At 47.7% G+C, this 27,202-nt stretch overlaps 1 protein-coding gene across 3 annotated transcripts in view; it reads left to right on the top strand.

Annotated features, from left to right (window-relative positions):
• Positions 1–10,959: 10,959 nt before the first annotated feature.
• Positions 10,960–27,202, top strand: part of ZFP64 (ZFP64 zinc finger protein) — a 65,915-nt gene continuing 49,672 nt past the window's right edge. For 2 of the 3 annotated variants that reach the window (XM_037059915.1, XM_037059913.1), the window contains exons 1-4: positions 10,960–11,150; positions 14,191–14,427; positions 24,891–25,052; positions 26,091–26,153. In XM_037059915.1, the coding sequence (XP_036915810.1) occupies positions 11,105–11,150; positions 14,191–14,427; positions 24,891–25,052; positions 26,091–26,153 (508 nt within the window). In that variant the 5' untranslated portion in view covers positions 10,960–11,104. The remainder of the gene's footprint in view (positions 11,151–14,190; positions 14,428–24,890; positions 25,053–26,090; positions 26,154–27,202) is intronic. The other variant, XM_037059914.1, reaches the window with a different exon arrangement.

Genomic DNA, 27,202 nt, shown 5'->3' with positions numbered 1-27,202 from the left:
GCGGAAGTCTCTGCAGGGCACTTTAATGAGACGTCTACAGTCATGATGTGTCTGCCTTCTGAACTGGCCATGGACTTGGGTGGGTGAAGGTGATTTACACGTTTTTTTTGCAGCTCAAAAATAACCCAATGCCATCAATATGGAGAGCTGGGTAAAGGACACATGAGTACGCTGTGTCATAGTTTCCAACTTTAGGTTGATAGTTTACGACTCAGAAAAAGTTTAAAAAAATACTGCAGAGCATTCTCAGAAGGTATTCAAAAAAGATTTTTTTTTTAATTTGTATAATTTCCTACTGAAAGCTTTGGATTCCCAGAAGAAGGGAAGGGCCTCGGTTTCCACCCCGTGTAACATGAGAACTAGATCAACGAGGTGTCCGCGAGGGCGTTTCAACAGGGCAGCCAGCCTCGGCTTTAATTTTTACCTTATCCCGACCACTTGAGGGAAGACACACCATTAGAGCCGACTTTGAACACCCTGGGGACCCCGTCAAGTTCACTCGGACTTTCAGGTGAGCTCTGTGACATTCAGTCTTTGAAACCCAGTGTCTCCTTCGCCACTCAGGCACTTCACTTGAACTAAAGATTTAGACTCAGTAATGACATGGGGTGTAACTAATGGATTGGCCAAGAAGTCCATTTAGTTTTTTCTGTAAAATAAAAGACACGTTTTTCATTTTCACCAATAACTTTACTGGTCTGGATATTTTGAGTCTGTCGGCTATCTCCAGCTATTGGCTTCTAGTGGGTAGAGGCCAGGGCGCTGCTAAACATCTTCCAGTGCATGAGACAGTCCACAGCAAACAATTATTTGGCTAAAAGGTCAATGGTACCAAGAAACCTCACAAACCACCTTTGACATGTTCCATTAGTCATACTACCTTCTCCATACACTGCACAAATCTTTAATTTTTTTGGCATTTCAGTTGCATTTTTACCTTTCTTGAAATAATAAAACACAACACACCAAAAATGTTGTGTATTTTCTTCCATCTTTAACATCAAAATGGCTGCACAGAAACTCACCAATTTTGATTAGTTTTTTTAAAATGCATGCTGATAGGACAGCTGTCACAATATAATCTAACAAATTGTTTTGAGTGAAGTTCCAGACAACGAAGCGCTACTAGAGCCGTAGAATGGAAAAAACAAAATGAACTTTTGGCCAAGCCAGGACAACATTCTGCTTTGTTGGAAATGGGCGTGAAGAGTTTACTTTTGTTTGCTTAACTTCAGACTTTGTTTCAGTTTAGAGAGTTGCAAATTAAATCCACCACAGAGCCTTTTTTTTTTTTTAACCATCACACTGACAAAGATCAGAACCGGATAGCGGGATAGCACTGCACAGTGAGATGTAGCGGGCAGACACTCACTCTGACAGGTCATTGACAGGATGTAAGTAGGGCGACGCCAAGGGGCACCGCAAAGTTTTAGGTGCGTGTGCTCTTTGACCTAGTAATCCTGTTCTAGGAAATCATTCCACAGGTACACTGTTTCACCTACAGGTACAGATACAGATACAGGTATTCAGTGCAGTTTTGTAGTAACAAAACACTGGAAACAAATGAAATGTCCACTAATAGATGCCGCTGGTGTAAATATTAGTAAATTGACTAAAATTTAGTAAATTTTTAGTAAGTGTATGGACACAGTGGGACCCGAACTCTTCCTAAAGCAATGGGGCCAATCTATAGCCGTTTATAAGTGGTATTTCCCAAGATACATCGTTATGCAAAAGGAAAAAAGCAAAGTGTAAACTGTCGTTTGTATTACTGTATAATTGGGGAGGAGAAAAAGAAATGGGCAAGAAACTGGTAACAGTGGTTGCTTCCTGGGAAGAAAAAGAGGAGGTTCTGGGGGGCTCACTCACTTTCCCCGTATACCCTTCTGAGGACTTTCATATTCACACACAAACTACACAAAAGAGGGGAGAGAATCAGGCCTGCGTGTACTTGCCCATGTGAAAGTAAGCAAATAGACTGCGAAAGTCCAGGTAGGTGCCAGGCAAGACCCAAAGCCAGTTCTTATCAATTGGTTGGGCAATCACCACTTAATGCCCACCTGGTGGAGTCTTGGGCACATCCTATTACAGAGGGTTTAGCGCATATCTTTAACCTCCAGGTGTTTCTTCATTGACTTTGATTTTTATGTACGGATTGCAGGCAGTTGGTGGATACTGCAAGTGAATCAGTTTTATAGTACATTTTCCTCCAGTCCCGTTCCAAGGCTTCCCATCGGGTTTCAGTGGTGAAGTCAGGAGTGCTCTCCAGAGTCACCCTGGGCGTGTCCCCACACTGCATGCCTGGACCACAGGCCCTGCTGAGACTTTGTCCCAGTGCAGCTGGGGGAGGGGGGGGGGAGTATCCTCAGCAAGTTTGCAGGAGAGACTAAGGCTCTCTCCACTTAAGAATCACCTGCAGTGTGTAGAAAAGCAGGAAAAAAAATTATAAGCCCCACAAATCTTAATTCAACTATGTCATTCAGGGCCCAAGCAGAAAGAGAGACGTGGCTGAGGATTTCAGTACATTTAATGCAGAGAATTAAATGTACATCTAATGCACAGGTGGTCAACAAGAGCTGAAAAGCCAAATGGGAATGGTTGGCCACCGGAGACTAATCACAGCTGGACCCCTCCCCTTCTCCCCAGGAAGGACTCTAGGAACCAGGGGAGGAAGCGCAGCTTTCAGAGATTAGGAACCAGAGCCATGTGGCAGCAGCTGAGGCCATAGCACACCCACTGGGACCTGGGCCACAGACGAGATGCAGCCACTGCCCTTGAGATAGGGAGGGAGGGGAGGTAGTGCTCTGGCTTCTCCTTCCACCCATTAGCCAAACCCAGCAGGAAGCTAGGAGCCCCAGACGCCTGGAAGACACAGGGTCCGCTGTCCCACCGTGGGGACAAGGGAAGCCAGGGGTGGGCCCGAGGCAACAGACTCCAGCCGTCGCGCCAGCTTTGCTTACATTTTTGCAGTCAAAATCTTGGGTCACAATTTTCTGTGGCACTTTTGAGAAACTTTGCATTTGTTGAAACAAGTGCTTTTGAGAATGCAAGGCCCTGAGTTGGCCAATCTTATAAGCCTCTGTCTAGAAAAATAAGGGAGGCTTGGAAATATTTGAACACCAGTTATCATACAATTTAAATGGACTATAATTTTTGTAGATTCTGCCATCAGTCGTACTATTATACTTATGTCTGTATTTACTAAAAAGGGAAAAACGCTTTTCTGTAATAAAGGTTGGCTTTAATAGTGATCTTCCAAAGACACCCTGATGCCATCCATCCATCTGTCCATTCGTATGTCCATCCATCCACCCACCCATCCCTCAGTTCATTCATCGACCCATCCATCCATCCATCCGTCCGTCCGTCCGTCCATCCGTCCGTCCATCCATCCATCCATCCATCCCTTTTTATATACCAGGCACTGTTACAGATGCTGGTGTACAACAAAAGAAAATAAAAGTTCCTGTCCTGAGAACTGAGATTTTAGTGTACTGTGCATGGTTGTTATAGGAAGCATTTGTTGTAATGTTTACTGTGGAACAAATTTTGTCACCTGAAATTATGAGCTGTTTTGTTAAGGGGAGGATATCTTTGCTCATAAAACTTATGTCAGTGAATTCAATGACTTTGGGGTTTTTTTGTTTTGTTTTGTTTTTTAATACATTTTATTGATTATGCCATTACCCCAGTTGTCCCATTTCCCCCCTTCATTCCCCTCCACCCTGCACACCCCCTCCCCCCATTCCCCCTTTAGTTCATGTCCATGTGTCACAAGTTCTTTAGCTTCTACATTTCCCATACTACTCTTGCCCTCCCCCTGCCTATTTTCTACCTACCGTCTATGCTACTTATTCTCTGTACCTTCTCCCCCTTCTCCTCCTCCCACTCCGCTGTTGCTAACCCTCCTTGTGATCTCCATTTCTATGGTTTGGCTCCCGATCTAGCTGTCCTCTTGGTTTGCTTTTGTATTATGTGTGGTTGTTAATAACCATGAGTTTGCTGTCCTTTCACTGTTCATATTTTTTATCTTCTTTTTCTTAGATAAGTCCCTTTAACATTTCATATAATAAGGGCTTGGTGATGATGAACTCCTTGAATTTGATCTTATCTGAGAAGCACTTTATCTGTCCTTCCATTCTAAATGAAAGCTTTGCTGAATAGAGCAATCTTGGCTGTAGGTCTTTGGATTTCATGACTTGGAATACTTCCTCCCAGCCCCTTCTTGCCTGTAAGGTCTCCTTTGAGAAATCCGCTGACAGTCTGAGGGAACTCCATTGTAGGTGACTGCCCCCTTATCTCTTGCTGCTTGTAGGATTCTCTCCTTCATTTCAATCTCGGGTAATGTAATTATGATGTGCCTTGGTGTGTTCCTCCTTGGATCTACCTTCTTTGGGACTCTCTGAACTTCCTGGACTTCCTGGACGTCTATTTCCTTTGCCAGATTGGGGAAGTTCTCCTTTATTATTTGGTCAAATAAGTTTTCCAATTGTTGCTCTTCCTCTTCTCCTGGTATCCCTATTATTTGGATGTTGGAACATTTAAAGATGTCCTGGAGGTTCCTACGCCTCTCCTCACTTTTTTGAATTCTTATTTCTTCATTATTTTCTGGTTGGATGTTTCTTCCTTCCTTCTGGTCCACTCCACTGATTTGAGTCCCAAATTTGTTTCCATCAATATTGGTTCCCTGTGCATTTTGCTTCATTTCACTTAGTGTAGCCTTCATTTTTTTCATCTAATTTGTGACTAAAATCAACCAGTTCTGTGAGCATCCTGATCACCAGTATTTTGAACTGTGCATCTGATAGGTTGGCTATCTCTTTGTCTCTTAGAAGTATTGGCTCTGGGGCTTTGAGTTGTCCTTCTGCTTGAGTTATGTTTTGGTCTGTTGGCACCTGTTATGTATGAGGGGCGGAGCCTAGGTGTTCACCAGGGTGGGGTGATCCAGTGGCTGGGTTGTGACGCTGTATGTGAGGGTGGGGTCAGAGAGGGAGCCATGGCATTCGTTGGGCTGTCTCTCAGATTTCAGTCCCCTCTGCAGCTTCCCACAAGCAAACCGGGCCCCCCTGGTGCCGGCTCCCAGGTGTTTGGGCCTGTGCACCCTCCAGGACCCTGTGGGTCTCTCCAACAAACTCTCTGTGAGCCTGGGAGCCTCTCCTGGCACCTCGACCCCGAAAGTTTTTCCAATTGGTGCTTTTAGGCTTAAATTCCTGTCATTAGGGCCCTAGCCTGAGCAGTCTGTCTCACTGCTCGCTCCTTCACTTGGTTTATCTGCGCACGAATGTGTGACCGTGATCAGCCAGCCATCTTACACCCTCACTGGGTCCGCCTGTTGCCACCCCACGCCTGGGATCTGCCAACCACTGCCTGCGCGCCTGGGTCAGTTTGGCCAATCTTTCCTGCCTGACCCCGCTCTGCCAGCCACTGGCTCCGCCCCTCTTACCGATCTGGCCGAACGGTTCGTTGTTGTCGGACTTCGGTACAGTTCAATTTCCTGTCTGTTTTGGTTGTGTTTTTGTTTCTAAATCTTTGCTCTTAAATTTGGTTGTACAAGAAGGTACAGTGTTTCCACCTATGCCTCCATCTTGGCCGGAAGTCGATGACTTTGTTATTCCTATAGTTAATATTACCAGAATAAAAAATCATATATTCTCTCAATAATTTAAGAAAGTATCTGCCCTGGCTGGTGTAGCTTAGTGGATTGAGCACGGGCCTGCGAACCAGAGGATCGCGGTTCGATTCCCAGTCAGGGCACATGCCTGGGTTGCAGGCTGGTTCCCTGCAGGCCAACTCCCAGCAGGGGACGCACGAAAGGCAACCATACATTGATGTTTCTCTCCCTCTCCTTCCCCTCTAAAGATAAATAAATAAATAAATAAAATCTTTAAAAAAAATAAAACCATCACATTTAAAAAAAAAAAAAGAAAGTATCTGAAAATCTCCTTCCAGAAATTATTTAAGCAAGGAAGTTATCCTAACAGATTGATTTTTGAAACACTAGGCAAATCTCTGCTCTTTCACCATTTCTGTTACTTCCCCTCAAAGATTCTTACCTGAGATAGTCCATTACTGGCCTTTTGACTAGAGAAAACATTAGCCTTGGTGAGACTCAATTTCTCATGAATAACATAGCGACGATAGTGTCTGACTCCCCGTTGTTCGGAAGGTTAAATGACAAAGTACAGGCAATGTGGGTGATTCCTTAGCAGAAGTTTTTAGTCAAAAGAAACATTTAAGCCCTAGGGAAAGGTAAGTCTCTTTCTATTCGAAACGTATTGGAAGTTTTAGATAAACTCAAATACGTGTAGCACAGAGGCAGTGGTCTGGCGCACTGATGCTTGGTTTTAATACCAGAAGCAGGGGGGAGGGGGCAGGGAGGGAGAACCAGAGAGGCCAGGCGGCATGCAAAGGGGCTTCTGGGGCCTGGCCACGTGCTACTGAACGGTGATCTAGGCCAAGATTTGCCTGATCTTCACATTTCTTAAAAAGGCTATGCATCTCAATTTTTATAAGCAATCTATCCACTTAAGGCATTGGCAGCAGATTCCAATTAGTTTATCTCCTAGACTTCAAACATGGAGTAGGATTACTAAAAATTTCGGTACCTCACAGGAAGTTTGCGATTTCTAAATTATATGTTATCTATTAAATGAGAAGTGGTCAAAAACTTAAGAACTGAATAAATTGTGAGCATTCTAGTCAAATAGATGCTGTTAACTTTTTAAAAAATGTAATCTTTACTGAAAATGACCCGGAAAGGGAAAGGAAGAGAAAGCCCTTCCAAATGGTGCTGAAACAACTTATTTCAGCAGCTCCATTCGGAATGTGTTCCCGTGGACCAATAAATGACAAAGCTATGGCAATGTATTACTTTTATCTAAAAAGTCATTAACATCTAGTAGCATAGCAAGTAAATCGTGATAAAACCTTGTAATGGAAGATTATGCCACCATAGAAACTAAGAGTAGGAGGCAGAAGTTGGCTCAGATTTATGATCAAATAGTGAAGCTCAGAAGTTGGCCTCAGAAGTGGGAGGTCAAGTAGAAGTGCCTCAGATTCACCCAGGAAGCTTGTCAGACATACTGACGCCCAGGCTTCACACCAGTCCTTCTGAAGCCATCTCTACAAATGGGGTCGGGTGTCCATGTATTTAGCAATGGCACAGGTCATTCTAATGCACCATCCTAACTGAAAAACTCCCAAAAGCAAAGCCAGCTATGAGGCAGTATGCATAGTATCATGTTTGATTGGGATTTGATTCAGCTGCACGTGAAAGAAAGAAAAAAACACCCTTCCCTGAATAACAGTCGCTGAAACAAGATCAAGTGCATTTCTCGTGCACGTGGAGCTCTGAAGTAGGCAATCTAGTTGACATCTCCATAAAGAAGTTAATGACCTGGGCTACATCCAACTCACCACTCCGCCGTGCCTAGAGTATAGCCTCTAGGCTATAAAGGCTACTTTTCAGTCCAAAGTAGCAGCTGGGGCTCCAGCCCTCACACCCTCATTCCAAACAATGAAGGCAGGAAGTGACAAAGAAGGGGCAAATGGCATATGAAAACTATTATTTTTAAGAGACTTCCCAGAACTTACATCACAACATTTCTTTCACATTGCCAGAATTTATCATATAGCAATGTCTAGCTACAAAGGAGGGTGGGAAAAGTCTTCTTCAGGAGGGGTCATGTATTCAGCTGCAAATCAGAAATTCTAAAAAAAAAAAAAATGGATACAACCAGTCTTGGGTACAGAAACAACAACCTCTAGCAGAAGTACAATATTATACACAGGAGTATATAGTGGGCAAAAGTAGGTTTGCAGTCATGACACAAATAATTAAAAAACAATACTACAGGAATAAACTGTTTCGTGTATTCACAACCGTAACCCTACTCTGACCCCTGTATTAATTTGAACAGTGCAAAATTAATATTTTGAATTTAAAGATAGATAGTATCACCAGTTCATGTGATTCCTTCTATTATGTTTCTATGTATAAAAGTTTAGAAAGATATATACTGCATAAAGATGTAAATACAGTTTATCTATGGTTGCGGCAATCTCAGGTGGTCGGATATTATTCGTGGATTTTTAAAATAATAGTCATATTATGTATGACCCCAAAAGGAGATTAAAAAACAGCATGTAGGTTATAATCATACTTTTATAAAATATGTCATACTTTTTATAAAATATATAGTCATACTTTTATAAGATATATGTCCACAACACATGTGCACACACACACACAATGTCTTCCCAGAAAGTATCCAGCTTTGTAATATGAAAAATAGAGACATTTTTTAAAGAACACATGAGACACACAAGACACATTGTACATAGGACAGTGACGTCTCAGTCCCCTTCAAAGCAGTAACTTGGAACCTCACACAGTTCTCCCAATCACTATCAGCTGCCCTGTTGTATTTTCCTGAACCTCACTGATGGTCTGAAGTCTCTTCCCTTTCAAAGGTGACTTTAGTTTTGGGAAAAGCAGAAAGTTGCAGGGCACCAAATCTGGGCTGTAGCGGGGCTGAGTCACCTGGGAGATTCAGTATTTTGACAAGAAACTCTGCTGGAGACTTGATACATGAGCAGTTGCATTGTCATGAAGAAGCTGCCGACAACCACGGCCTTCCGAATCATTCACATAATTTCCGCAGAGGAATGTTCAAGCTTAACGCAAAATTTGACACAGATTTGTTGCTCTACTCACTCAGTCATTCTGAATGTGATGGCCACACAGTACACATGCTCACTCAGTGGCATCTACAGCCTCACTGACTAATACAGGGAAGTGGTCATTGTTCACATGTGAGCATTCCAGTCCACTCTGCTCAGTTGCCAGGTTACATCGATGTCATACAATCCCTTCTTGTTATACTAACAATGGCTGGGTGTTTTCTGGACAGACCACACATGCAGGCGCGCATATATGCGTTGAGAAACAAATACTGTCCTAAGCTTAGTGCCATTGTGGATCATGTTATCTGGGGGTGGGTATTATGGGGGTGATGTAGTACAGAGCGCCAACGGGGGCAGGCGCTTTAGATAAGAGACAGGAAAGGTGATACTCTGTTCAGCCCTGAGTGACAGAAAGAAGCCATCCCTGCAAAGACCAGGGAAAAGCCACGCTGGCAGGGGGAAAAGCAGATAACGAGCCCCAGGGGCAGAGAGAGCTAGTCTGCTGGAGCAATGGCACAGAGGATGGCGTCGCTGGCCTGAGCAAGGCCAGAGAGCAGGGGCAGACTGCGGTTGGACTGGCAGGCAACAGCCAATCCACATCTAGCTCGTTCCTGCCTTCGGGTCCTTGCTGTAGCCAATTCCCCAACCGCACCCAAATACCACGTGCTCAGAGAGGCCCTCCTGGGCCATTCCTGCAGCCACTACCGCTTGCTGTATGTATTCTGAGACCTTATCGCTATCAAGAAATCACACTGCCAATTTGATTGGCGTCGACCACATCACAGCCACTAGCAAAGTTCTCTTCTTGGATCACCCTGGTACTTCCAGGTTCTAGCACAGCGCCTGGCACATTGCAAACACTTCAATAGTCACTACAGGAAGGAACACACTCTTAAAGGAGGCAGCAGGGACGATTCCATTAGCTATGCACCACATTTACTGAGAGCCTGCTATGTGCCAGGCACTAGGCCAAGTTGCTGGGGATGGATATGTCAGTGAAACAAAGAGGCTTGGTTTTTTTTTTTTTAAGATTTTATTTATTTATTTTTAGAGAGGGGAAGGGAAGGAGAAGGAAAGGGAGAGAAATATCAATGTGTGATTGTCTCTTGCACATCCCCTATTGGGGACCTGGCCTGCAACCCAGGCATATGCCCTGATTGGGAATCGAACTGGGGACCCCTCGGTTTGCAGGCCACACTCAATCCACTGAGCTACACCAACCAGGGCCAAAAAGATTTGGGGGGGGGTACTTTCACGCATGCGCATTCCAGTCCACTCTCCTCGGTTGCCGGGTTACATCAATGTCACACAACCCATTCTTGTTATACAACAATGGCTGGATGTTTTCTGGACGGACCACACATGCAGGTGCGCACATATGCATTGAGAAACAAATACTGTCCATGGGGACTTACTGAATGTAAGGGAGAAGGGGAAACAGGTAATACACAGATTATCAGGTAGGTAAGTAGACAGACTCTAGATATATTATAATGTTCGATGTAATAAGCTCTAAGAAGGAGAAAGCAGACAAGAGGGAGACGAGGAGCAGATGAGGGGTAGGCGGACAAGAGGGCAGCAGTCTAGGAATGGGCAAGCCGAGGATGGCTTCTCGAAGTAGGGACTTCCCCTACGAACTTAGAAATACTCATTCTCGGGCCTCGCCCCAGACACACTGACTCAGAAACTTTGGGGTGGGCCCAGCAGTCTCTCACAAGCCCTCCAGGTGCCTATGCACGGTAAGGCTGCGACACCCCGGAGCACGGGGGCCTTCACCGTTTGGTCTCAGTGGTAAGCTTTACCTACCGGGTCACAATCTTTTTTATTTCTCTAGTTGGGGAGAGGGCCCGCCCAGCGCTGCGATTTGCTGCACACTGACACTCAGCTGGGGTTTATCTAAAGTCCACAGCATTCCAAGCACCCACCCACGAACGGCAGCCCTTTGGGGTCCTGTCTGCAACCGCGGCACCGCGGCTGCCGGGCCACCTTGGGGACCAGGCACCCAGGGTGGCGAGTGCAAAGGCGCCAGAGCCAGGGAAGCCAAACGCGACGCCAAGCCCGCCGGGTTGCGGGCATGGGGCGTATCCCTTGCTACCAGCGTTTGCCTACCCTCCCGGGCGCCTTGTAGATCCCGAGGGATTCCGCGAGTCCCGGGCGGGCAGCTCGGGTATCGGGATTGGCCCGCAGCTTCCCCCGGGAACCGCTGTTGCAAAGCTCGGCTGGGGCGGCTGAGTACAGCCAGCGCCCTCTAGGCAGCGGAAGTGGGGTTTGCTTTACATCCGTCCTCCCGCCTTGCAGAGTTGGGAGAAGGAAGGTTGGGGGGTTGTGGAAAAATAAAAGGAAAAGCCCCTATACAATGTAGACCATTGCCCCCCTGCCCTGCCATCCCGGCCGGCCGGGGATCCCCCAGTCTTTGGCCATGAACGCGAACAGCGAGGGCGAGAGCTTCCCGGGCTCCGTGCAAAGTAAGTGCTTTTCCGGGCACAGTGCGCGCTCCGGGGCCCGGGCCCAAGCACGTCTGCGACGCAGTGAGCAGGCCCGGGGCCCCGAAATCAGGGTGACGGCCCTGTGCCCGCGTCTCGGAGACCGCGGCGGGCGCGCAGTGCAGAAGGCACGGGAGTGGGCTTGGGGTGGGGGCACCCTACCCGGTGCAAGGCTAGGGGCGCTCCCCAGTTTGCAAGATCCCTTGAAGGGAATGGTGGGGGAGGGAATTCTGTTCAGCCATTCCTACCTCCATGGGACATTTCCCGGGCCCCGTGGCGGGGGGGGGGGGGGGGGGGGGGGGGGGGGGGGGGGGGGGGGGTGGTAGCTGCAGTGCTGGTGGGGAAACTTCTGCTTAGGTGGCCCCAAATCCTTGAAGTCTGGGGATTGGAGGGTTTCACGAGGTCTGGCAGGCTGGGCTTGCCGCCTTCCTGCAAAGCCTGGTCCATATTAAAGGTGGAGATTTGAATGGGGAATGGAGCCGTGGTCCTTCTCTTTGAGTGTGAGGTGCATTTTTATTTTCCTGATGAGAACAGGCAGTCCCCGATTTCGCCCGTGCATTGTTTCCCAAGGAATGGCCCAGGGATTGAACGCAAACCAGCCACCTGGGAGGACGGACGCTAATTTTGAAAAATAAAGTAAAGCTCTCTGGGCCCCACCCATCAGGTCAGGGCGTGGGGTGGGGATGATGGAGGGACAGATAGATCTGCTGGCCTTCCCTGGGAGATTCAGGTGCATATAAAGTTTGAAAACCCCTGGTGAAGAGTAAGGGCTAGCTGTTACTGATAACAGTTTGGGAGACTTCAGCTCCCAGACTTGGCTGGGTATGCTCCAGTAATTTGTGAAAAGCACGGATTTCCCTAAACCCCAGCGCCCCTTCACCCCACCCCCCTTATGACTCTTTGAGAAGTGGGACTCAGAGGCTTTGTGTTTGACTCCCGGCCCACTTCCCTCAGGTCATTCTGGTGCTGAAACAGGTTTGGAGAGCTTTGGGATGATAAAGCAATTTTTTTTTTATGGTGAGGAGCGCAAACTGTACCAATTGTTTTTACTTAGTCTCAGTCATTCTCACTCCAAGCACACGAGGAAATGAAAATTGAAAATTTGATCGTTCCAAATTTTCAGAGGGGTTTACTTTCAAGTTCAGATAGGATAGGGTACCTCAGTAATAACCCAACCAAGAGACATGCTGGGGGGGGCGGACCTTGGGGGACCCCTCTGCTGGCCTGTTACAAGCCCCATGACCTTGAACCGTTCAACTTTTCTCCCCATTTACTTCTGGGGATCAGTCCTGTGTGATCACTGAGGAACCCTCAGCGATGCAGGTCGCTTCACCTCCCAGTTCCTGGTTTTCCAGTCAGTCCCATGGGCGCCTCAGCAGCAGCATTTGGGAGATGAAAGGCGCCCTTTCTTTCCTCCACTGACCTGGGAGGACTGTCCAGCGCACAGGGCCCCCGGCAGCAGGGCCACCTCTCGCCTTAGCGAGTCAGCCAGACTGTGTTTCCACACGACTCCTGCCTTGGGTAGATTCAGGGGAAGTGCACATAATGCAACGATTTAATGAAATTTCAGAAAGTCGTGATGCATGGATGGCAACTGTATATGCACAAAGTATTTCTGTTACTTAGACATGGGGAAAATTGGGAATAATAGAAGGGCCTTACAGTTATTGAAGATTATGAAGTGTGGGTAAAACGAACTAATGTGAGTGTATTATTACATGGTTATAATTATAAATATATTTTAGAGATGTATCACAATACCAATGCGAGATTATGTGGGGGAAAAGATTAACTTTATGATTTGGAACAAATTTCAATAAAAGCAATTTTTCATTGAAGATGAATGGAAGAAAATATTTTCAATGTCCATGGTGCACATGAAAGATTATTATTTCCCCCAATGCTTTGCTTTCCAAGTCTCCATTATACACGTGTTTCTTTATAAGGAAAAGAAAATCTACCATATTTTTCAGACTATAAGATGCCCCTTTTTTTAACCACATTTTTTGCTTCAAAAATTTTTTCCCTATTTTCCTCCTCTAAAACCTAGGTGCATCTGGGGTCCGCACCATAAGACGCACCTATGTTTTAGAGGAGGAAAATAGGGGAAAATTTTTTGAAGCAAAAAAATGTGGTTAACAGGTGCGTCTTATAGTCTGAGAAATATGGTAAATAAAAATTAAGGTTCTCATATTAGAGACATGTGAATTATTGGTGCTCCTTTATTCAGTAAACATTTACATAGCACTTTCTGATACAGTGTGGGGCACTGCCGTGGGTACAAATATTAATGCAGTATTAACTCTTGATATCGTTACTATTGAGAAATAATGTCCCTATCAGTTAGGAATAAATTTTGGCTGCACACAACAAAACTGAACTATATTATCTCAATGAGAAGTCTGGAATTGGTTGGCTCAGGAGGTCAGTGAAGTAAGGACCCGCATTTGTAGGAATCTTAGTGTTTTCCTCGTGGTTTCAATGTGGCTGCACAAGCCCCTTTGGTCAAATCTATCTGCATTCAAGGCAAAGTGTTCCCTTTTTATCATGAAAGCCAAACTTTCTCAGAAGTGCCTTTACCAGTGTGCTGGAGGGATTCCCACAAATGTAAGGGACCAACTGGTTCTTTCGGGGTGGGGTGGGGGAACAGGGTTTGGGACAGTGAAAGGATTGGTTTTTGTAGTGACAGGGAAGTACAACTGCTGTTTAGTTGAAAAACAGATGGCTGCCGGTCCTTGGAAGTGCAGGGCAGGTGTACCCATCAAAGACCTCTCCTGTGTGGAGAGCCGCTCCTGCCCCTGGGGACAAAAATGTGGTATTAGCCAATACTTGGTCTCGGTATGTGCTGCCAGGACAGTACTGGGATTCTGTGTCCCAGAGAGAAGGAGGAAGTGGAGTGGGCATTGAGCCAGCACCTAGCCATGTCTGCCACCGTGCCTGTTTTTTCTCCCGTGGTTCCAGCTGGTGCTGTCATTTCAGGCTATTTGGAATTAATCTGTGACTTTCCCTTTGCCCCGTGGAGTTCCAGGAGGCACAACGGTGCTGGTCGAACTGACGCCCGACACCCACATCTGCGGCATTTGCAAGCAGCAGTTCAACAACCTGGACACCTTCGTTGCTCACAAGCAGAGCGGCTGCCAGCTGCCCAGCGCGCCCGGGGCGGCCCCCAGCACCGTCCAGTTCGTGGCGGAGGAAACGGTGCCCGCTGCGCAGGCGCAGACCACCAGAACCATCACCTCGGAGACCCAGACCATCACAGGTACGGCCGCGGGGTGGGGAGGCGGGAGGAGTAGGCCATGAACCAGACACCTCCGTGGAACTCATGAAAACAGAGTTTCCCAGGGTCTACCCCTGAGGGTTGCTGATTCATTATTTTTAACAAGCTCCACTGGGAAACCAGCTGCCCAGCCAGGTTTGGGAACTGCTGGGGTAAACCACTCACTGTTAGCAGTTATCAGCATTGTCACAAGTTACACAATGTAAACCAACACACGAACAAAAAGTTTCTAAGACAAAAACCTATATACTAAGAAGAAAATACTTGTGGGAAGTACACTGCAGTTTTTTTAAAAAGATGCTTATTTTGGGAGTACTGAGTGTATGGCGTATGATCCTTGAATTTGCATTATTTGTATAAAGGGACAAAAATACAGAGTTGTTTGTTTTTAAACCTACGAACAGGTATTGATGCCTCCCCTTCCCTCAGCTGCAACCAGGAAAACAAAAGTTCATCCCAGTTCTGGGTTGTGGCCACTTATTCAATCAAAAATAAATTGTGGCCCTGGCTGGTTGTAGCTCAGTGGATTGAGCATGGGCCTGGGAAGCAAAGGGTCCCGGTTTGATTCCCAGTCAGGGCATATGCCTGGGTTGCAGGCCAGGTCCCCAATAAGGGACACATGAGAGGCAACCACACATTTCTCTCCCACTCTTTCTCTTCCCCTCCCCCTCTCACTAAAAATTAATTAATTTTAATTAAAATTAATTAATTAATTTAATTAATTAATTTTAAAAAATTTCGAATGGACCCAAAATTTAAATGTGTGTGATGAAACACACGTCACAATCCTAGAGTAAACAGTACACACACACGCACTCATATATACACACTGAGACACATAAACACACACACCCCTAGACTTCCACCTGTGTAACTGTCCTAGGGCGTCAGACAGGTACCTTTAAGAATATGAACTTACCCCTTTGTGGGTACAGAGAGTGCAGACGTTGTGGGTCCTGTGGGGAACTGGAGAATGGATTCCTTAGCTAAAGGAATTCTAATTTTTAAATTTTTACATCTGTAAAAAATATATATCCCTGGCTGGTGTGGCTCGGTTGGTTGGAGCATCATCCCATAGCCCCAAAGGTCGCATGTTCAATTCCTGGTCGGAGCACATACCCAGGTGGCAGGTTTGAGCCCCGATTGGGGCTCCTACGAGAAGGCAGCCGGGTTGGTCTCTCTCGCATCACTGTTTCTCCCTCTTTCTCTCCCTCCCTCCCTTCCTCTATAAAAAGCAATGAAACAAATGTCCTCAGATAAGGATTTATACACACACACACACACACACACACATATATATATATATATATTAATACCGTGCCTACCAAAGAAGGCACCCTCCCCCAAAAAGAAAGAAAAAGAATCATAAATATGGTTGCAAATAAAGTTGCAATTTTTCTCAAGTGAAAACAGTATTTAAAGAGTCTAAATGCAACGGGAGAAAAAAATTGCAGCATATGTGACCATGGCCTAATGTCCCTCACACGTAAAGAACTCCTGAAATCAACAAAGCAGAGAAAAGAGCCGAGTGGAAACGTCAGCAAAGGGCAGCAGGTGACACTCACGAGCCTGCTGAGCGTAACAGTGCGCCCTGTTGGCTCAGTAGCTGAAGAAATGTCTGTCAACAGGAGCCTTAGGGCGAGGGTCTGCTGTTTTTCCCAGAGGTGTACATTCATATACATTCATATAACACGGGCAATTTTGTGATCGCTTTCAAATTTTAAATATTATATTTAACATCTTTCCCATTTCAAAATGTACATAAAACACATCCAGTTAAGTCCGCTTCCATGTATTTTAAAAAACTGGACTATGTATTCTGAAGAAAGTGGAGCTTTCATACATATACATCAAGAAGAAACTAAATAAATTATTATGGAAGATTCAGATAGTGGAACATGACTTGGCCTTGAAAAGGGGAGATAGATCTGTGTGCAGACATAGGGAAATTCTCAAGGGAAGTGCAAAAAACACATATTCATGGTAAGCTTCTAGAACAGGAACGAGGCAGGTAATTCTGGTGAGAGAAATGTAAGTTGTACATGAGCATTAGGGAATGGTGGGGACTGTGGAAAGTGGAGAAACCTGGTCACAAGACCTCTCATTCTCAGTTGAGCCAATGAGCAACCGACTGCCCAGACATCCATCGGCGAGGCTGACCCCACAGCCAGTAACCGCTGCTCCTCCTTCTGTCCTCGTTCCTTGCTAGAAGATGTTCCCCCTCCCCTCAGCATTCCCACTGCCCCGTGACCATTGACTCCTGCCGTGCCTCATTTCTGCCGGCTGCCCCGGATGCACAGGGCAGACCTGGAGTCCTTTGTGCCCTCTCACGGTGCCGCCCACTGCACCCTGTGGAAGGGAGCTCCAAGCTCCGGAGACAGGCTGCTGGCTCCGCGGTCTGTCTGCAGTGAGGCATCCCACTGCCCTAGACTGGGCAGGTCACTTACTCGCGCTGATTAATATTCCTCGTGTTCTAAGGGGTCATAATGGTACCTGACACTATTAGGTGATAGAATTAGGTGCCTAAGACCTGATATTGCTGGGTTGTTGTGAGGACTCTGCAGTGGTCCACATAAAGGACCTGGGGCAGGGTAATTGGGCTCAGCCAATGACTGTATTTATGAATGCGGGGACGAATGAACAGGTGACGAACAAATGGCTAGGTTTGCTGCTTTTCTGCCCAACTAGGCTGTGCTTTCTGAATGCTCCCACTTCTGGGCCACAAAACAAGCAGAATCTTGCTTTTTTTCCTTTCTTTTGCACCATTTAGCTTGGTTTTCTGGGCCTACCTCCACCCAAGCCTGGCCTTCAGCATTCTGCTGTGACAGGTCCCAGATCTGCCTGTGGGCCAGCGTCCCCAGGGAGCTTGTTAAAGACGCTGATACCTGGGCTCCACCTCCTGACTCTGGATCTCTGGGGCCAAGACTCAGGCATAAGGTTTTTTTTTTTTTTTTTTAACAAGCTCCCTGGGGGATTCCTGGTCTCAACCAGTTTGGAGAGTCACCCAAGGCCACCGCCCAAACCCGCACACTGGCAGATTGCTCCAGATACCCTCCCCCAGACCTCGTCTAGACTTCATTGTCCCTCTTTGGTCCTTGATCAAGCCAAGCCCTTTCCCACTCAGCTCACAGGCCTCCTCCCTATCCTGTAAGAGTGGGCTGTGTAGTAAAATGTTTTCTCTGCTGGAGAGCTACCTGTCATTGCGCGTTTGATCTAANTTCTGCTGTGACAGGTCCCAGATCTGCCTGTGGGCCAGCGTCCCCAGGGAGCTTGTTAAAGACGCTGATACCTGGGCTCCACCTCCTGACTCTGGATCTCTGGGGCCAAGACTCAGGCATAAGGTTTTTTTTTTTTTTTTTAACAAGCTCCCTGGGGGATTCCTGGTCTCAACCAGTTTGGAGAGTCACCGGAGGCTACTGCCCAAACCCGCACACTGGCAGATTGCTCCAGATACCCTCCCCCAGACCTCGTCCAGACTTCATTGTCCCTCTTTGATCCTTGATCAAGCCAAGCCCTTTCCCACTCAGCTCACAGGCCTCCTCCCTATCCTGTAAGAGTGGGCTGAACAGTAAAATGTTTTCTCTGCTGGAGAGCTACCTGTCATTGCGCGTTTGATCTAAGAACTTTCCTGGGAGAGCAGTGAAATCGGATGTTGATGCTTGCGGGGAGGAAAGAGCGTCCCACGTGCGTTTTCTAAGTTGGTGGGTGGAAACCACAGGGCTTTGGTGTCGGGGCCCTGGGTTTGAGTCTTCGCTCTCTGGGGCCCCAGCAGCCAGCCGTGCGACCGTGGCCCATTCCAAGCACCCTCGGTGTCCTGTTTTTAAAGTGGGGATAGGAATAGATAGCAAGTTCGGGTCCTGAGCCAGACTGGATTGAACTCCTGCAGCCGCCGCTTGCTAACCAGGTGACTTTGGGCAGGTCACTTAGGGCCTTAGTGTCTCCGTTTCCCCAACGGTAGAATGGAAGTAGTGACCGTTGTAGTCAGGTTAGAGGGTTCTAACCAGGCATTAGTGGCCCCTTCATGTTGGCTCTTGCTTACTGACTCGGGGGCAGTAAAAATTAAACAAAACAGTGCACAGAAAGTGTTGGCACAGGGTCTGCCCCCAGCCAGTACTAGCTGAATTGATTACTTGACCCAGCATGACCTTTTCACATCTTTTGGTTAATTTCTATTTCAGATTCCAGCTTAAAAGTCACCCCCACCTAGAAGCTCACCGTGATTTCCCCTCCTGCCCCTATTCCTGAGGTTAGGTTTCTCACTGCTTCCCCACCTAGCACTTACCACAGTGCTGATTAATCGGTTATTTGGCGACAAGCCATCTTTACTTAGCCAGGGAAGGGAATTAAGATGCTGCTGGGGGTCTGGCAATGTAGCGGATGTAGGTGGAGAGCGGGAAGGCCCGTGGGCAGTCAGCTGAGAAAGGAAGGCGGCCCAGACTGCCCAGGGCCACGGTCAGCGAGGTCCCGGCGTTGCTAGGACCACTCCGGATTGTGGGCCACTCCGGATTGTGGCGGAACGGGACAAACAAAGAACACCTTCGTCGTCATGTTTCAGCCACAGACACCCCCTTCCCCACTGATCCGAGAGACGTCTGCTTCTCTACCCACTACAGCTTTAGCCTCCTCTGCTCCTCGGTGATATTTACTAAGATGTCAGATCGTAGGCTTTCCCCACTTCCTGACAGTGTGCAGCGCAGACTTCATCCAGCCCTCCCCCAAAGTTGTCGAGCATGAGCCCCGAATCAGAGTCCTTTCTTAGCACCCTGTTACCGAGACGCCCGCAGCTCCATGGTCTGAGGGATCCCTCAATGTGACAAATCAGAAGCTTACTCACCTACAAGTGTGGCCGTGGTGGCCTGTGGCCAGAGCATGGGGACGTATGGGAGACCCACCTCACCCAGCTGATTCTGAAAACCTTCAGAAAGGGTCCGAAGGCTCCGTTTAGGCCTCTGAGCCATAAACCAGTGGTTCAGTTTCTGGTCTACCAGACAGTCAGTCTCCCTGCAGGCAGGCCCGGCACACACGGGCACTCAGTGAAACAGTTACCGAGTGAGTACGGGAGAGGGCGGCCGGAAGGCTCCATTCATTAGTGTGCGGGAAGCACAGGGCAGGGCGCCTGCCCCAGTGAGAGGGCCCCGCTGTGGGACTCTTGTGTGCCACATGCAGGAGTCAGGATCGTGGAGACGCTTGTCCTTGGAGAACATCCAGCCCATGAGCAAGGAGGACGATTTAGTCATGAGACTCACAGGCCCGGCCATCTGTGATGTGCACGGCCTCATCAGAGAGTTAGTGGAGTAGATCGGTCCCCAGGGGAAAGCAGGGAAAACCATGTGAGAGCGAAGGATACTGAGTTCCGAATGAATCACCTGCCTTTGGGAGGAAGGTGGTAGGAAGGGGGCATTTCCTTCCACCATCTGGGGGTGGGGCTGCTCACAGCGGGAGCTGGCGACAGTGTCTAGAGATACACCGGGAGTATGCGGTAGGAGAGCCATGCGTCCCCTCTGGCGCGTTTATTCTGAAGGAACTCGGGAGCCATCGAAGGTTGTTGAGCCCATGAGTGATGGAGAAGTCAAACTATGTGATGATTGGCCAATCAAACTATTTAATGACTGGCAACCATAACACCTGCTAATTCGTAGGTAGTGCTTATTAAGTGCCAATCACTTTTCTAAATACTCTGTATGAAGTCCTTTTCACAACCATAAATTAAATGCTGAGAAATATCATCTCCATTTTACCCATAAGGAACTAAGAGACAAAGGGGCTAAGTAACTTGTTGAAGATGATAGAGCAGTACTGGGTCTCGGATCCAGGCTCCCTGGCTGCAGAATCTGTGCCCTTGACCGCTCCACGCCGTCCCTTAGTAAACTCACCGCAGTGTTTCTCAAAAGAACACCTAGAGCTTTGGTGAAAATTGTACTTTCCCGGGCCCCTGCCCTGGGGATAACGTCCTGATGGGTCTGAGCAGGGCCCTGGGAATCTGCATCAGCCACTGCTTTCCCTTGCTCTGGACCCCCAGCTACAAATGGGCCAGACAATAAGATACCGGTTCTCTCTGTATTTGGGTGCGCAGGGCACACCCAGGGTCGGTTCTGTCATTCGAAGGTGGCAGGTTCTTTGCATCTTCTTGGTGTCCTGGTGGTGGGCTTTGTCCTTTGGCCTGATCCTTTATGTACCTCATGGTGACGAGAAGGCTGCCACTGCTTTCTGCCTCAGGTCTTCACTCAGCCATGTCCACAGACTGGGAAAGGGACAGCTTCTCTTTATCAGGGAGGAGGTGCTTCTCAGAAACTCCAGATCCGATTGGCCAAGATGGGACACATGTCTAGTTCCACGGTCGTGGAGGCAGCTGGGCCATCAAGGGACAGGGAGGAGGGCTTAGCAGTGGAACCCAATCCCAAGGCCCCTCTGCAGAGCCCCCAACTGCCAGAGACTCCAGCACGACTGGGTACCTGGGTACCCCATGCTTCTCTGTTGGCTGTAGAATTCCAGACACCTGGAACAGCACCATTCGTGACCATGGGCTTCCATGCTCTGTATTGAGGTATCACCTCCTCGCTGGGCCTTCCAGGGTTACCTTACTTAGAATCTCATGCCCCCAGTGTCTCCTGTACCACCTCCCTGCTTTAGTTTTCTCCATAGTGTTTATCAGAAGTATTTATTGCCTGCACACTCCCAACTAGAGGACCAGCTTCATAAAGTCAGGGATTGTTGCTGTTTTGGTTCACTTGTGTGTTTCTAATGTCTAGAACAATGCCTGGCAGAGACAAGGTGCTTAGTAAGTACTTGCTGAATAAATCAACGAAGAATGACAATAGCAACAGCAGTGTTACACGCCTGATTCCTAATCCTCACAACAGCCCAAGGAGGTAGCAATGGGAATTGCCCTCATTTTTCAGGTGAGGCAACGGAGGCCCAGGGAAATGAGGCTTAAAAGCCCAAGTTCTTGGACAAAGCTTTCTGGTCTAGGAGCCGTCTGTCTGGGGGGGACTTGCATGTCATGTGATTAGCCCTACCTCCAAAATGATCNGAGGTATCGCCTCCTCGCTGGGCCTTCCAGGGTTACCTTACTTAGAATCTCATGCCCCCAGTGTCTCCTGTACCACCTCCCTGCTTTAGTTTTCTCCATAGTGTTTATCAGAAGTATTTATTGCCTGCACACTCCCAACTAGAGGACCAGCTTCATGAAGTCGGGGATTGTTGCTGTTTTGGTTCACTCGTGTGTTTCTAGTGTCTAGAACAATGCCTGGCAGAGACTAGGTGCTTAGTAAGTACTTGCTGAATAAATCAACGAGGAATGACAATAGCAACAGCAGTGTTACATGCCTGATCCCTAATCCTCACAACAGCCCAAGGAGGTAGCAATGGGAATTGCCCTCATTTTTCAGGTGAGGCAACAGAGGCCCAGGGAAATGAGGCTTAAAAGCCCAAGTTCTTGGACAAAGCTTTCTGGTCTAGGAGCCGTCTGTCTGGGGGGGACTTGCATGTCATGAGATTAGCCCTACCTCCAAAATGATCCCTGCAGTTGGGTGCCTGACCCTTTGCTTCCTGCGCCACCCCCCCCTCCAAGATAGCACAGGCAAGAATGGACCGATGGGGCCGTGTCAAACTTCTGTGCACCAGAGGAAACAACAGACACGGAATACGCCCACAGAGGGGGGGTGATGTTTGCAAACGGCTCCCGAGAAGAGGTTCATGCCCAGACTGCTCCTGTGAGTTGCCGTGAAGGGGATGCTGAGGCTCCTGGAGGAGCGGCAGGTGGGCATCTAGGAGATGCAGCCCAGCCAGTCTCCCGGGGGGCAGGGGTGTGTTTACTCCCTGGAGGACTGTGAGGACTCCAGGAGCTGGGCCACAGGGAGGACCTGGCCCCTCCCACAACCCCCTCCTCACCCCATACCTTCCTGCCTTCTTTTTGTTCAAAAAGTAGTGGAGTAGAAAATTGGGAAGCCATGACAGCATGAGCAGCCACCTGAGTTGAGCACTGCACATCCTGTGTCCCCAGTAACCCTCTGGCCCAGGCAAACGGGGGCCGTTGTCCCCCTAGGTCTTGCTGAAACTCCCACTTGGCAGTCTGATGCCAGGGCCTAGTTCTGTCCAACAGTAGTGCCTAATGCTTTTAATGAGACCATGGCCACGTCCTGGCTTCTGAGTCCCTCAGTAAACTTTGCAACAACCTTAGGAAGTCGGCACAGTGATTAACTCTACTTACAGGGGGGAAACTGAGGCCCACAGAGGTTACCTAACTTGCCGGAGGTCACACACACAATAAGTAGCTGAACCTGGACACCTACCAATCCAAAGACACATTTTAGGGTTTCTAAAATGCGGGTGCACCTTGGAATTAATGCGAATGCTCTCAGCCAGTCGGCACACAAAACCATCTCGTGTGCCTGCAAACGAGCTTGGTCGGAGTTGGTCACATTCTTGTCACTTGGGCAGAGGAGCGTGCATTGTTTTGGGACTACGTATGTTGAGTTGCGTTGCTGTTAATGTCTTCCAAGATGTCACATGATGTTTCGAGTTGCAAATGACAGTGACTGCACCCAGAGGAACCTGGAAACACCCGTCGGGGCTGAGTCTGCCAGTGACGAAGCCCATGTGTGTTGTGGGAGGGACAGCGCCTCAACTGTGCACTGTGGCAGCGAGAAAAATGGCTCCCTCCATTGGACAAAGCCGGGGTCACTTTTACTGCTGAAATGCGTGGAGAAGGATCATCCGCACCAGCGCTTCCCAGACTGAGTCACCTGGGCAGATTGTTATCCCAGTGCTGGGTCCACTCCGGAGTTTCTGATTAGCAGGCTCGGGTGGGGCGCAAGGACTTGCCTTCGAAGCAAGTTCGAGGGTGGGTCCACCAGGCTGCAGGCGGGGGAGCCCAGGGCTGCTGGCTGGGGTCTGAGCAGAGCAGCAGGAACCGGAGCAATAGCCAAATCCCACTCGTCGGTGAAAACGTGTCCGTAGGAGCAGGTGTGATTGATTCACATGTCTGAGGGACTTGGCGTGAAGACAGAGCAGCAGCTTGTCAGAATTTTTGGCCAACTTGACAACAAAAGCCACTTCCCTCCACAGGTTTCACTTGAGAAAAATTGAAACCTTGAATTTAGTCAAGTACTTGGGAAGTATTTCACGTGCAGTGGAATGATGCCATTCATTACTCAAGGTGTCCGAGAGGTGGCAGCCCACATATCCAACGATGTCTAAAAGAACACACTCGATAAACATGAAATGCCTAAGGCATGTCAGTATCAGATAGAAAATAAGGACTAGGAAAGCACTGCCTCATAATGTGCTTCACTGGAGCTTTTTAAATCTGTTCTGCATAAGGGTACATCTTATAATCTGTAACATCTCACAGTCAAAGAATGAAGACGTTTGTTCTAAGAGAACATACACCACCCACTCGAGTCTGAGGCATAGATACTGTGGCTTCAGGTGTGGCCGAAGTAGGTAATGATGTTAGGTCTGTGTCGCTTTAGGTAAGTGTATCCTGTAAATACAATGAAATTTGGGGGACAGCCTATGACAGTTGCTTTTATAATCATTACTAGGACATCTTGGCCTGACAAGTTCACCCAGTGAATGAGCCCCACTGGTCCTATTTACTCCGTATTTGAACGAAATCTCCCTGTGACAAACTAGGTATAATAAAACAAGGAGGGAAGTACTTCCAAACCCCACACCCTAAACTTTCTTAACAACCTGTCACAAAGATTTTTCATCAGCAAAGGAAAAAGAAATTTGAGCCTGTCTGTTTTATCTTGTATAATGATAAAGGTATTTGGTCTCTCTTTTCTTTCTTCCTTAAAACTTCAGTGAGAGTGCAAGGATTTTTTTTCAGAGTACTCGTGTTAAAGAGTGTTTTGAGTGAACTTGTAGTTTTGCGCAGAATTTCTTCAATCAGTTCCTTTCCTTTTGTTCGTTATCATCTTGTGGTAAACTTATGAAAGTGTCTCATGCGTTTGGCTGGATTCACAGGAAACCTGTGTGGTGTAAGCAGTAGGGACACTTCTTGTTTATTTAGTAAGTCTGGGTTCAGGGGCTTTCAGAACTCTGGCTCAACATCCGATTTCCTTGGTGTTCGTTCCCTTACGTTTACAGAATGGCTGCCACAGATCCGGGCATCACATCTTCACTCTGGCACGTCCGAAGACAGGAGGTGGTGCAACCAGGGCAGCAAGAATGAGCTTTCTTCCATTGTCTCTCTTTTTGCCCCATACTTGTTCTTTTGTTTGTTTTTTAATCAAGGAGAAAATTTTTTACAGAGCCCCCAGCAGGTTTTCTCAAGAGTCTCACAGGCTAGAACAGGGTCCCACGAACACTCCCAAGCAGCTAGGGAGGTTGGGAAAGCAATCCAACCCATTCGTTCTCTGGAAAGGAAGGTAGGCCAACGGGACAGTGAGCTGTTGGGCATCCATCCCATGGAAATCGGTAACCACTGTGTCTTTCAGTTTCAGCTCCAGAATTTGTCTTCGAGCACGGCTACCAAACGTACCTGCCCACGGAGAGCAATGAAAACCAGACCGCCACTGTCCTCTCTCTGCCTGCCAAGTCACGCGCCAAAAAGCCCACGGCCCCACCTGCTCAGAAGAGGCTTAACTGTTGCTACCCAGGTAAAGGCAGCACCGTGTCCTATGTGTACAGGATGCGCCATTGAGCAGGCTCCCGGGTTCCAACTCGTGAACTCTCGACAACACAACGTAGTCATGCTCCAGGAGGCCTGGCCTAAAAACTGGAGCCTGCAGTATCTGCACCATTGCACACGGCCCACCTCTCACTACCCCTAGTCACTGTGCGCATAGACTTTTGTAGCCGGGGGACTTCGAAATGGGACTTGGGAGACGTGCGGGTTACTGTGAATTTTTTATGCTGTGCTGTAGCTTAGGAAGACTTCCAGAGAGATGTTGCTCTTCTTTCTTTTTTGGAAAAAAAAAACTTTTTTATTTGGAAATAATTTCAGACTTACAGAAGGGTGACAAAAATTGTTCAAAAAATGTCTGGATTCCCTTCAGCTGGGTTCCCTAAATGTTCACATATTACGTGCGCTTCGTCATTCTTTCTGGATGTCCATAATTTTTTCCTGAGACCGTTTTAGGGTGAGTTGCAGGCATGCGGTCCCTTCAACTCAGTGCCTCAAGGTGCATTTCCTAGAAACATGGAAATTCTTTATAAAACCACAGGACAGTCGTCAGAGTCAGGAAGTTAACGCTTGTATACCCTGTTGTCAAATCACTGACCTTACTAAGATTTTACCAGCTGCCTTTATCAAAAGAAAAACAGTTTTCCCTGGTCCCAGATCCGGTTCACGATCACACACGGCATTTACTTGTCATGAGTCCTTTCCTATCATCCTAAACTCTTCTTTCTTGACCCTGACATTTGTGACAAAGTACAGGCCTGTTGTTTGGTGAAATGTCCCTCAGTTGGGGTCTGTCTGATGTTTCCTGGGGATGAGACCTAGCGACACAGTCTGGGCAGGAGGCGCGGCCGTGATGTTCCTACCTGGGTGCATCGGACCAGGAGGCTGGGATGGCCCTTTGTCCTGTTTCGGTGGCTTCACTCTCCTCACTCGGTTCCAGGTTTCTGCCCTGTTTTTCCTCTGTAGTGACCACATTTCCCTTTGTTACTAATCTTTCCTTGCCTTTGTTAAGGTTGCCAGTTCAAGACCGCTTATGGCATGAAGGACATGGAGCGTCATTTAAAAATCCACACAGGTAAGAAACATTCCTTTAGCACATTTGCCCGTGATACACGCTGTGTGCTAGGAGCAGGGGTCCCCACAAGTCGGACACGTGATGGGACATAAGAATCTCGCTGGAAAACCGATTCAGATTAAGTACAAATACGATGCTGTTTCTACACATACTTTAGCAGAAGGTGTTTAAAGGGTTGAAGTCCAGGGCTGGGACAGAGATGAGCAAACTTAACAGGGGAAATGTGAATGGCCGCAGCCACTTTGAAAACCCATCTGTCAGAATAATTAAAATGTAAATGTCCCTGTTTTTCTCATTTGGAGGAGATGACTCTATAAATGTGTGTGTGTTTGTGTAAGAGAGAGAGAGAGGTGATTGGTAAAGACGAATAAGGGGGAAGAATAGTAACTTTTATATATCTTTACATCATATCATTAGATACAGTGAGTATGTTATTTTTGCAGTTTTGAAGGGGGACTTAATAAATAAATACTTTTTTTAAAGGAGAGGAAAAGATGGGTGCATGGAAAAGGAAAAATGATTTTTTTCCTAGTGATTTTAATTTTCTGTAATGTCTTATTTTTATGTCTCCCAAGCTTTCTGCATGGAAAAGGCATTGCTTTCTCACAGTCTTAAAGTGTGAGGTGCCTGTAACTCCATGATACACACGTGTCTAATGTGGAGACACGGCGAAACTGGGTGTGGGCGTCACTCATTGCCCAAAGTGGACATTCTCGCCCCAGCCTTTGGAAGCTCAGTTATTTTTGACATTCCTTGGCCGTGGCCGATGATGGCCTTATTGCGCCAGGGGTCACCATCACATCTAATCAGCCTCATGGTTGCATGCCACTTGCATGTATTCTAATGATCAGACCACTTGCATTTATTCTAATGATCAGAAGTTAAGTTACTAAGTTTTGGGTATTGGTGAGCATTCTCGGCGTAGCAGGCAGTGGGCCTCTCCACGGGGCGGCGCTCCTGCGTTGACGGCCCATCCGTCAATCACCCATCGCGTGCCCATCATTGCGCAGGTGCTGTGTTCATTCACAGGACGAGGGGGAGGGGCTTCA

This window comes from Sturnira hondurensis, unplaced genomic scaffold, assembly GCF_014824575.4.
Source record: "Sturnira hondurensis isolate 20B ecotype Veracruz unplaced genomic scaffold, ASM1482457v3 Scaffold0011378, whole genome shotgun sequence".
NCBI lineage: Eukaryota > Metazoa > Chordata > Mammalia > Chiroptera > Phyllostomidae > Sturnira > Sturnira hondurensis.
Note: the sequence above shows the minus strand (reverse complement) of the source record. Positions and strands in the feature narration are given on the sequence as shown.